The 12,444-nt window shown below is 40.1% G+C and overlaps 1 protein-coding gene across 10 annotated transcripts in view; it reads left to right on the top strand.

Annotated features, from left to right (window-relative positions):
- Positions 1 to 12,444, top strand: part of rmdn2 (regulator of microtubule dynamics 2) — a 415,905-nt gene that overhangs the window by 82,892 nt on the left and 320,569 nt on the right. For 7 of the 10 annotated variants that reach the window (XR_015754541.1, XR_015754542.1, XR_015754548.1 and 4 more), the window contains exon 4: positions 4,891 to 4,990. The exons of the other annotated variants lie outside the window; for them this stretch is intronic. Coding sequence is in view for 4 of the 7 variants with exons in the window: in XM_043687200.2 (XP_043543135.2) it covers positions 4,891 to 4,990 (100 nt within the window). In the remaining 3 variants the exon portion in view is untranslated. The remainder of the gene's footprint in view (positions 1 to 4,890; positions 4,991 to 12,444) is intronic. 10 annotated transcript variants of the gene reach the window in all.

Genomic DNA, 12,444 nt, shown 5'->3' on the forward strand with positions numbered 1-12,444 from the left:
CAATTTCAATCCATGAGGGATAGAAATTGGGAAAAAGAGAAATCCTCACATGGTGAGGGAAAGATAGATCTCAATGAAGATCATAAGGATAACTTATCACAGGGTAAGAAGGAAACCCTTGAAGGGGAAAAAGAAATTAAGAAGCTCAGGTATTTTCACTGCAATAAAGTAGTCAAGTAAGCCCTTGAAATCAGTGTTGGTGGCTTAGAAAAAGCACCCGGAAGACAGATGTAGGAAAACAGGATAAGCCAGTGAATTTTGTTGGAGTGGTAATGGAAAGCACAGCGGAGGCTAAAAAGCTGCACCAGAATGTACAATCTGGTCAGAAGTTGGTTAAGGAGGAAGTGCCAGATCTTCCTAAACTATATACTTGCGAAGGTAAGTTTACTCACATAGACCAGGAGCAGCCGGTAAATAGGTTACAATTTTTAGAATATACAGGATCCTGTCAGTCTAAGCTGTTGAAAGATGAGGAGATCTGTATCTCTAGAAGACTATTGCCAGAAAAAGTGCTAGTAACGGGAATTCATGGTGAGACCAAAAGTGCTCAGTTATGTAGAATGAGATTAGAGTGTCTAGTAAAGAGTGGAGAAGTGGTGGTAGGAGTACTGGAAAAACTGTCAGCTCCAGGAATACAATTTGTGTTTGCTATTGATATGTAGGTTCACATGTAGGAGTGCTGCCTACTGCGGTTGGAAACTTAGGCAGCTGATGTATTGCAGAAAGCATATCCTGGGAATTTTCCTGACTGTGTAATAACGAGGTCACAATGTCATCAGTTGAAACTGGAGAGATCAAAGAGTACAGATAAGAAAGTTGAAGTGGCATTAGCAGAGATCCTGTTGAATCATATGGTTGACACAAACCAGGAGCAGATGGCTAACAAAGTAGATATCTTTAGCTCAGAGAAATTAACTGAGCTACAGCAGAAAGATGAAAAAGTAAAGTGATTGTATCAAAAGGCATACACAGAAAAAGAATCCAAATGCATCCCTGAATGCTATTATCTTAAAAATAATGCCTTAATGAGAAAACTGAGACCATCACATATTCAGGTAAATGAGAAATGAACAAAGTTCATCAAGTCATATTGCCAGTGAGTTATGAAAAGGAGATGTTGTGGGTAATAGGAACTACTATTAAGGTGTCATTTTGGGATAAGGAAAACTGGAGCTAAAATACTGGAACATTTTTACTGGCCTGGACTGCAAAAGGATGTACTTGAATTTTTCCAGACAGTCGTACATGTCAGATAATTGGAAAACTAAAGGCAGTAATAAAGCCTGCACCTTTGTGTTCCTGCATTTGAGGAGCCTTTTACAAGAGTCTTAATTGATTGCGTAGGACCCCTACCAAAACAATAAGTGGAAATCAGTATTTGTTAACAAGTATGAATGTGTCCACTAGATTCCAGAAGCCATTCCATTATACAATATCACAGCTAAAAGAATTATAGAGGTGTCACTCAATTTTTTCTCTAGATACGGACTACCAACAGATACAATCAGATCAAGGGTAAAACTTTAAATCAAAATTATTCAAGGAAGATATGGACTGCTTAGGAATAAAACAATTCAAATCTACTGCTTACCACCCAAAATTCCAGGGAATGATAGAAAGGTGGCATCAGACATTAAAAACAATGATGAGGTCTTATAGTCAAGACTATCTAGATGATTGGGATGAAGGAATGCCATTTGTATTTTTTGCCATCAGAAATGCACCAAATAAATTAACCAAATTCAATTCATTTTTGGGCATGAAGTGAGAGGACTGCTAAAATTGATTAAGAAGAAATTGGTAAGTCAGAATTCAGAAACCATATGTTTGGACTATGTATCAAATTTTTGCAAACAATTAAATAGAGCGGGTGAGTTGTCTAGACAGCATTTAAACGTATCACACAAAATACAATGAAACAGGGAACAGACCAACAAATCAAAAACTCACAATTTTGCTACTGGAGATAAGGTGTTAGTGTTACTTCCAGTGATAGGCGAGCTTTTAAAAGCAAGGTTTAGTGGACCCTATCCAGTCGAAAGGAAGTTGAATGAGGTAAACTATTTGATAAGGACTCCAAACAGAAAGAAATCTCCCAGTGTATGTTATGTGAAATATGCTCAAAAGGTGTTTTGACCAGGAAGGAAAGCAAAAAGGGAGTATGTTATTGGTTACAACACAATGAAGAACCAAGTTTAGAGAATTCTGAATTGGACATTCCTAAGTTTAAATTGGACAATGAGATGGTTGTCAAAAATTGGGATAAATTATTGAGTGACCTTCCAAAGGAAATTCAAAATGACCTGAAAGAATTATTGCTATCGCATGGGGAGATATGTGGAAATAAGCTGGAAAATACTAACCTAATTATGTATGATGTAGATATAGAAGATGCTGTTCCAATTAAGTAACATCCTTATAGGCATGCCCCTCTAAAGTTGGCCTAGATTCAAAAGGAGATTGAATGTATGCTCTATGGCAACATAATCGAAATGAGTTACAGTGATTGGAGCTCATCCACAGTAATTATGCCAAAACCAGATAGTACCCAACGATTATGTATGGACTATCACAAAATCAATGCAGTTACAAAGACTAATGCATATTCAATTCTACGTTTGGAAGACTCTGTTGAGAAGGTGGGACAAGCAACTTATATTTCTAAGTTGGACTTGCTCAGAGGATACTAGCAGGCATCATTGTCTGAAATAGCGAAGACAATTTTGGCTTTCATAATGCCAAATGGATTCTATCAATTTAAAATCATGCCATTTGGTATGAAAAATTCCAGCCACATTTCAGAAACTAACCAATAAGGTCATTTCCGGATTATCCAATTGTATAGGTTATATTGATGACCTGGTGATTGTTAATCACGCATTGAAGGAACATCTGTAAAATTTACCAGAATTGTTCGATCGACTTTGGAAGGCAGGCTTGGTGATAAACCTGGCTAAAGTGAATTTGCCAAAGCTCAAGTCACCTTCCTGGGCCATGTTATTGGACATGGACCAAGGGCCCCACTGAATGAAAAAACAAAGGTAAATGGGGAGTTTCCCATATCATTGATTTTTTTTTTGAAAAAAAGCAGTGCTATGATTCCTGGGATTAAGTGGATTTTATCGAAAATTCATACCAGATGTTAGCAGTGTGGCTGTTCCACTTACTGAATTACGAAAGAAAGCAAGAAGTTTCAGTGGACAGCAGACTGTCAGAAGGCATTTGACAGCCTGAAAGCTGTTAACCACTACCCCTGTGTTAGCCATACCTAACTAGACAAAGCTATTCAAGGTGGTTATTGATGCAAGCCTTGTAGGTGTCGGTGCTGTGTTCTTATAGGATGATGATGAGAAGATAGAAAGATCAACCAGGTATTTCTCCAGGAAATTGAACATTCATCAGCAGAAATATTCAACAGTTGAGAAGGAGACTTTGAGATGGTGTTGGTATTACAACATTTCAACATGTTACCAGTAATGTATCTGAGACGGTCCTATAAAGTGATCATAACCCATTGTGAATTTTGTGGAAAAGTTTAAGGACAAAAATTCCAGATCATTTAGATGCAGCTTGTTGTCACAGCTATTCAGTCTGAAAATTGTGAATGCTGAAGGACAGGGAAACATGATTGCTGATGCATTGTTGAGACTTGGATGATAAATGGAGCTGTTCGGTGGCAGGAGTACATGGACTGAAATAGAATGTAGTAGTGCATGTTTATATTCTGGATCAGTGGTGCTGGAAGAGCACAGCAATTCAGGCAGCATCCAATGAGCAGCGAAATTGGCGTTTCGGGCAAAAGCCTTCATCAGGAATAAAGGTAGAGAGCCTGAAGCGTGGAGAGATGTGCATGTTTATAGCCAATGTAATGTGTATGTGTGTTGTAATGTACTAACAATTTAAAATTAAGGGGTTTTTAAATGAAACTGTCTTTGGATATTGATGTTTTATTTTTGTAAGAGGGAGGTGTGATGATGCTGCTCCTTTAACAAGGTTATTCTGTCCTTGTTTCTTTTTCACAAGGGGTCGTAAAGGAAGTGGTTTCGATATGTCTGGAAATATCTACTTGAAAAAGCTTTTTAAGTGTTTTTTTAAACACTTGTACAATGAAGAGGGTGTGGCCAGTTCTCCCAGTTCAGGGTTTGGTTTGGTTTTAGCAAGCAGTTTGGACCTGCAAAGATACAGCTCCATGCTATTCCTCTCTCTCTCTAACATCTCTCCTGTAAGAACCTGTGTTTGATTTTACTTTTTTTGCAAAGGTGGTATTTATGGGGATGTGGCAAGTATTTGGAATAGCATCATTAAGTTGTGATAGAGTCTATTGGGTTTTCAGAGAAGTTAAGATTTTCTAAATTTGGTTCTGTTTCATTCATGTTTCATTCAGTAGGCTGTAGATAAATTCTGTTTGTTTAAAACTGAGTGGGTGGGCCAGCTACATCACTCCTGGAATATCTATTTTATACTTGCTTAAAACCACTAGAAAAATTAGGATCTGGGCTATCTTCTTGAAATGTTTTGAGGGGGTCTGGCCTGGTCCATAACACCACTACCATCTGGACAGTGACAACGGCAGCAGACACTTGGGAATGCCACCTTCAAATTCCTTCCAAGCCACTCACTATATTCCAATTTGGAAATATATTGCCAATCCTTCAGTGTTGTTGGATCAAAATCCTGGAACTTCCTCCTTAACATTTTATGGGTACATTGAGTAAGCAGACTATAGTGGATCAAAAGGGAAGCTCATCACCAGCTTCTTAAGAAATGGGCACTAAATGCTGATCCAGGCAGCAATCACACCACTCCATGAATGAATTTTTAAAAAGTAAATTGAATGTAACCGGGAGATGATATCTGACAACTAATTGCTAAGCTTTGTTTATGTTTCAGATCAGGCAACTTTACTCTGGTCAAGGCATTTTCCTGAGGAACAAACCAAGAAATGGCTGTCAAATGTTTTTGAGTTGAATCAGGCACAAGATGTGTGCATGTAAGAATATCATACAGTACAGGGAAAAAAAAGTTTCAGCCTGAGTCTATGCCACCAAAATTACACTAAATCTACACTAGCCTCTCTTCTCAACACTAAGTTCATAGCCTTAAATAATGTGACATTGCAAGTGCTCATTGAAGTAATTTTTAAAGGGTGTGAGATTATCCACCTCAATTACCTTCCCAGGCAGTGCATTCCAGATCTCTACCACCCTTTGGGTGAAATTTTTCCTCAAATCCCCTCTATACCTCTTGGCTTCCACCTTATAAATGTGTTCTCTTGTTACTGATCCTTCAAGTAAAGGAACAGCTGCTTTTATCCACCCTGTCTATGCCCCTCATAATCTTATCAAGTCTCCATCAAGTCTCCATCAATCTTCTCTCCTCAATGTAAACAACCCAAGCTTATTCACTCTCTCTTCATAACTAAAATCTTCCATCCAGGATATATCCTAGTAGATTTCTTCTGCACCTTGTCTAGCACAGTCAAATCCTTCTGATAGTATGGTGACCAGAATTGTAGGCAGTACTCCAGCTGTGGCCTAATCAAAGTTCTGTAGAACTTAAACTTCAGCACAGCCTCTCTGCACTTATGATTTATGTCTTGACTGATAAAGGCAAGCATCTTTTGTTTTTTTTTCTTAATTATCTAATTAATTATGTCCTGCCACATTCAGGGATTTGTGGACAAGTGCCCAAAAATCTCCCTGTTCCTCTGTGCTTCCTAGTCCTCCCATTCACTGAGTACGTTTTGTCTTGTTATTAATTCTAGCATTAAATTTCATCAGCGCATCTAACCACTCTGTTTATATCTTCCTCTAACTCAGACCTCCTTCCTCACTGTCAACGACTCAGCCAGTCTTTGTGTCATTCACATAATTGCTGATCAAATCCCCAGGTTCTCATCCACATCATTTTTATATATCACAAACCGTATGGGACACAGCACTTACCCCTGTGGAACACCACTGGACACCGGCCTCCACCCATACAGACTTCTACCATCTATCTCCTGCCACTAAGCTGATTTTGGATCCAACTTGCCAAGTTACTGTGAATCCCATGTCCTTTTATCATCTTTACCAGTCTTCCATGTGGGACCTTGCCACAGCCTTCATTGGCCTATGTGTATTAAAATATGTAACTTCTCATGTACACAAGTGTGCCACACAATGTGCTTACAATCTTAAATTGATCCTCAATTTTCTTAACTTGCTCAGAATTATTTAGCAAATGCTGTCCAATCGTGGAAACATATCCAATATTGGACAGTGCTTTTACTTTTTTTGAGCACAGGTTGATTGGTTACAGTAAATTCCTTGCCTAGTACATTCTCCATGGTGTCCCCTTGATCTGTCTGAGCCAATCAGTATTTTCTGTCCTGTTTGCAATTCCAATGCATTGGTATTGTGAGTTTCCCTGAAGTGAATAAAATGAAAAGCTTTGACAAAATGTGTTTAGCTTCATCAGCAACACTCAAATTCTGCACTACAAAATGGCCACTACCACTACTTCAATACAAGAGCTTCTACTAGTTACAATAGTCAGTAGTTTTCCTCTACCATTAAAGACCGAGTGGCCCTCTTGGTCCCTATACTTAGAGGATGGTGATAGGAAATTTATCACGTGAGATGCCAAATTCAGATTATTTACATGTGCAATAATATGCAGGTATGAAACTAAGGAAGTATTGAGACAGTTGTGGTTTGTTTATTCTGGAAAGACAAAAATAAGAGGATACCTGACAGAAGTGTTTAAAAGTTTAAAGAACTTTAAAGGCTGGATATGGAGGAATAACTTATGCTTTGTGCAGGATCCACTTCCATTTTGGATTAACGAAGTATTTTAACACCATGTACAGACCTTGTTCAGTCCAGTGTGGTGCTAACCAGCATGAAGCAACCTTCTGGATTAGAAATTATGAATTGGCTTTTTGTTTGTTATTTCTGTCAACTGTATGACTTCTAGGAATTTTTTACTGAATGTTATCACTCTTGGAAATTCACTTTGTACAAGAGACAGCTTTTTTTTTAAACTGTACTTCTTTTCATCAATGCCATGACATAAAACATTGGTCATCTGCTAGGATTACCTTTAGGAATAGATGACAAATGAAAGCTGCAGGAAAGATATCAGCGAGCAAAAGAATCTGTTAAACAAGGAAGATGTAGGTGGATGGGAGAGCTATAAACATGGAGAGTCTTGGTGGAGCGCTTTTACTCTGACAACTTGATAGAAAAGTGGTGGCTTTGCTTTGCCAATGTTATATTAGTGAACAACAAATCCCTGTTCCAGCATAAACCAGGTTAGGAATGGCATTGTGTGACTATATGTGCCTTTAAGATATTCTGTCCCGTTCCTCTTGAAGAGGGCTGTTGTAAAGCTGGTGATGAGGTGTTTGCTCCATGGAAAGCAAAATAAATAGCTTTGTTTTTCTTTTAAAATGAGACAAACAAAGCAAGAGTGGGTGGAGTCAGGTCACACCAGATCCATGGTTTTAGTTTTGCTTTCAGTTGGTGAGGGTGGGGTTTTGGAGTTGAAGCTGCTAGATTTAATTCTCTCTCTGCTGATACAAAAGCTTCAGTGCTCTCTCTCTACTGCTAGATTCATTTTGTCAGTGTTTCTTCTTCTGAACTGGAGGAAATAGTAAATGAGAGACATCTGTTTTGCTGAATTTGCCTTTGCCCACGGGATTTTATGGGATGTGTATATGGGATGCTGCTATATTAGAACCATTGATGAGTAGTGGTTAAATATATTGTTTTAAGTATTTTGTTAAGTTAGTTATGCCAGTTTTTTTTGTGTGATATAACTGTGGTGTAAGTATAAAGTGTGGTTTGCTTAAAGCCTAGTAATTTGACCAATCAAATCAGATCTAGAATACAGTGCCATTGACTTGCCTTTACCTAAGATAAAATTTAGGGTGTAGGCTATCTCCTTAGTATAGATTAGAGTGGTGCTGGAAAGACACAGCAGGTCAGGCAGCATCCGAGGAGCAAGTGTGTTGTACTGTTCTTTGTTTTAGACTTTGCCTTGCAGCTAGTGAACAAACTTTGTGGAATCAGGTGCTACGTTACCTACCGTGGAATTCACAATCTCTTCTGTTTTCGTAGCACTATTGACATAGTTTGTCCAGTTCAGTTTCTGGGTAATGATAACTTCAGGCAGTTGCTGGTGTGGGATCCAACAATGGTAATTTCATTAGATGTCTCAGGCAGGTGGTTAGAGTCCATATGATCAGAGTTGATTGTTGCTTGGTATTTGTGTGATGTGAATGTTAATAAATTCAAAAAGGCTATCATACTGTTGTTGGGAGTTAGTCATAGAGATGTACAGCATGGAAACAGACCCTTTGGTCGACCAGATATCCCAACCCAATCTAGTCCCACCTACCAGCACCTGGCCCATATCCCTCCAAACCCTTCCTATTCATATACTCATCCAAATGCCTCTTAAATGTTGCAATTGTACCAGCCTCCACCACTTCCTCTGGTAGCTCATTCCATACACGTGCCACCCTCTGCGTGAAAGAATTGCCCCTTAGGTCTCTTTTATATCTTTCCCCTCTCACCCTAAACCTATGCCCTCTAGTTCTGGACTCCCCGACCCCAGGGAAAAGACTTTGCCTCTTTACCCTGTCCATGCCCCTCATAATTTTGTAAACCTCTATAAGGTCACCCCTCAGCCTCTAAAGCTCCAGGGAAAACAGCCCCAACCTGTTCAGCCTTTCCCTATAGCTCAAATCCTCCAACCTTGGCAGTATCCTTGTAAATCTTTTTTGAACCCTTTCAAGTTTCACAACATCTTTCCAATAGGAAGGAGACTAGAACTGCACGCAATATTCCAACAGTGGCCTAACCAATGTCCTGTACAGCCGCATCATGACCTTCCGACTCCTGTACTCAATACTCTGACCAATAAAGGAAAGCATACCAAACGCCGCCTTCACTATCCTATCTACCTGCAACTCCACTTTCAAGGAGCTATGAACCTGCACTCCAAGGTCTCTTTGTTCAGCAACACTCCCTAGGACCTTACCATTAAGTGTATAAGTCCTGCTAAGATTTGCTTTCCCAAAATGCAGTACCTCGCATTTATCTGAATTAAACTCCATCTGCTACTTCTCAGCCCATTGGCCCATCTGGTCAAGATCTTGTTGTAATCTGAGGTAACCCTCTTCGCTGTCCACTACACCTCCAATTTTGGTGTCATCTGCAAAGTTACTAACTGTACCTCTTATGCTCGCATCCAAATCATTTAAGTTAAAGACAAAAAGTAGAGGACTCAGCACTAATCCTTGTGGCACTTCACTGGTCACAGGCCTCCAGTCTAAAACACAACCCTCCACTGCCACCTTTGAGCCAGTTCTGTATCCAAATGGCTAGTTTTCCCTGTATTCCATGAGATCTAACATTGCTATTCAGTCTCCCATGGGGAACATTGTCGAACGCCTTACCGAAGTCCATATAGATCACATCTACTGCTCTGCCCTCATCCAATCCTCTTTGTTACTTTTTCAAAAAACTCAATCAAGTTTCCCACGCACAAAGCCATGTTGACTATCCCTAATCAGTCCTTGCCTTTCCAAATACATGTACATCCTGTCCCTCAGGATTCCCTCCAACAACAACAAGTGAGAGTCATAGAGATGTACAGCACAGAAACACAACCCTTTGGTCCAACAATTCCATGCTGACCAGATATCCTAAATTAATCCAGTCCCATTTGCCAACATTTCGTTGATGTGTTCATAAAACCTTCCTTTTAATGTACCCATCCAGATGCCTTTTAAATGTTGCAATTATACCAGCCTCCACCACCACCTCTGGCACCTCATTCTAAATACACACCCCCCTCTCATGAAAATGTTGCCTCTGAGGTCTCTTTTAAATCTTTCTCCTCTCACCGCAAACCTATGTCCTGTAGTTTTTGATTCCCCTAGCAAAAATACCTTGGCTATTCATTCTATCCAAGCCCCTCATGATTTTATAAATCTCTCTTAGGTGACCCCTCAGCCTCCGATGCTCCAAAGAAAAATTCCCCCATCTATTCAGATCTCCCTGTAGCTCAAACCCTTCAACCCTGACAGCATCATAGAACACAGAACATTACAGCGCAATACAGGCTCTTTGGCCCTCAATATTGCGCAACCTGAAGCCAATCTGAAGCTCATTTAACCTACACTATTTTCATCCATATGGTTATCCAATGACCATTTAAATTCCCTTAAAGTTGGCGAGTCTACTACAGTTGCAGGCAGGAAGTACTACTCTCTGAGTAAAGAAACTATCCCTACAATCTGTCCAATATCTATCATCCCTCAATTTAAAGCCATGTCCCCTCAGGCTAGCCATCACCACCCAAGGAAAAAGACTCTCACTGTCCATCCTATCCAACTCTCTAATCCTCTGACTATCTTGCATGTCTCAATTAAGTCACCTCTCAACTTCCTTCTCTCTAACAAAAATAACCTCAAGTCCCTCAGCCTTTCCTCATAAGACCTTCCCTCCATACCAGGCAACATTCTAGTAAATCTCCCCTGAACCCTTTCCAACACTTCCAGATTCTTCCTATAATGCGGTGATCAGAACTGTATGCAGTACTCAAAATGTGTCCGCACCAGAGTTTAGTACAGCTGCGATATGACCTCATGGCTCCAAAACTCAATCCCTCTGCCAATAAAAGCTAACACACCTTATGCCTTCTTAACAGCCCTATCAGCCTGCGTGGCAACTATCAGGGATCTATGCACCTGGACACTGTGATCTCTCTGCTCATCCACACTGCCAAGAATCTTACCATTAGCCCAGTACTCTGTATTCTCGTTACCCCTTCCAAAGTGAATCACCTCACACTTTTCCACATTAAACTCGATTTTCCACCTCTCAGCCCTGCTCTGCAGCTAATCTATGTCCCTTTGTAACCTGCAACATCCTTCTGCACTACCCACAGCTCCTCCAGCTTTAGTGTCATCCACAAATTTACGAACCTATACTTCCATGCCCTCAACCAGGTCATTTATAAAAGTAACAAACAGCAGTGGTCCCAAAACAGATCCTTGTGGTACACCACTAGTAACTAAACTCCAGGATGACATTTCCCATCAACCACCTCCCTCTGTCTTTCAGCGAGCCAATTTCTGATCCAAATTGCTAAATCACCCTCAATCCCATGCCTCCGTATTTTGTGCAATAGCCTACTGTGGGGAACCTTATCAGACACATTACTGAAATCCACATACACCACATCAGCTACTTTACCCTCATCCACCTGTTTGGTCACCTTTTCATAGAACTCAATAAGGTTTGTGGGGCACGACCTACCCTTCACAAAACCATGTTGACTATCCCTAATCAACTTATTCTTCTCTAGATGATTATAAATCCTATCTCTTATAACCTTTTCCAACACTTTACCCAGAACCGAAGTAAGGCTCACTGGTCTATAATTACCAGGGTTATCTCTACTCCCGTTCTTGAGCAAGGAGATAACATTTGCTATTCTCCAGTGTTCTAGCACTATTTCTGTAGACAATGATGAAATAAAGATCAAAGCCAAAGGCTCTGCAGTCTCCTCCCTGGCTTCCTTATAAATCTTTCTAAACCATTTCACATTTAAAAGCATCCTTCCTATAACAGTATTCCCAAAGTGGCCTAACCGATGCCCTGTACACCTGCGTCATTACATCCTGACTCCTATACTCATGCAGTGACCAGTAAAGGCAAACTTACTGAATTCCTTCTTCATTGCCCTGTTTACCTGCAACTCCACCTTCAAGGAACTGTGAACCTGCACGTCACTGTCTCTTTGCTTGGCAACACTCCCCAAGGCCCTACCATTAAATGTATTAGTCCTGCCTTGATTTGCCTGACTAAAATGCAACATCTTGCACTTATCTAAATTATTCCATCTGCCACTCCTCAGTCCATTGGATCAACATCCCATTGTACTTCCCAAGATAACCTTCTTCACTGTCCACTACAGCACTAATTTTGGTGTTGTCTGCAAACTTACAAACCATTCCTCCTATATTCACATCCATATCATTTGTATAAGTGACAAAAAGCAGTGGACTCTTCACCAATCCTTGAGGCATACTACTGGTCACAGGCCTCCAGTCCAAAAACAACTTCCACCACCACCTTCTGTCTCTTACCTTCAAGCTGATTTGATATCCAAATGGCTAGCTCTCCCTGGATTCCCTGTGATCTAACCTTGCTAATCCGTCTACCATGCAGAACATTGTTGGACACATTGCTGAAGTCCACATAGACAATATCCACTGCTCTGCCTTCATTAATCTTTTTCTGTCACTTCTTCAAAAACTCATTCAAGCTAGTGAGACATGATTTCCCATGCATAAAGCCATATTGACTATCACTAATCAGTCCTTGCCTTTCCAAGTACATGTAAATCCTGTCCCTCAGAATCTCCTCCAATGTCTTGATGTCA

The sequence above is a fragment of the Chiloscyllium plagiosum genome, unplaced genomic scaffold (assembly GCF_037043375.1).
Source record: "Chiloscyllium plagiosum isolate Xiang-an unplaced genomic scaffold, Cpla_swu_hap1 HiC_scaffold_3, whole genome shotgun sequence".
Classification (NCBI taxonomy): Eukaryota; Metazoa; Chordata; class Chondrichthyes; order Orectolobiformes; family Hemiscylliidae; genus Chiloscyllium; species Chiloscyllium plagiosum.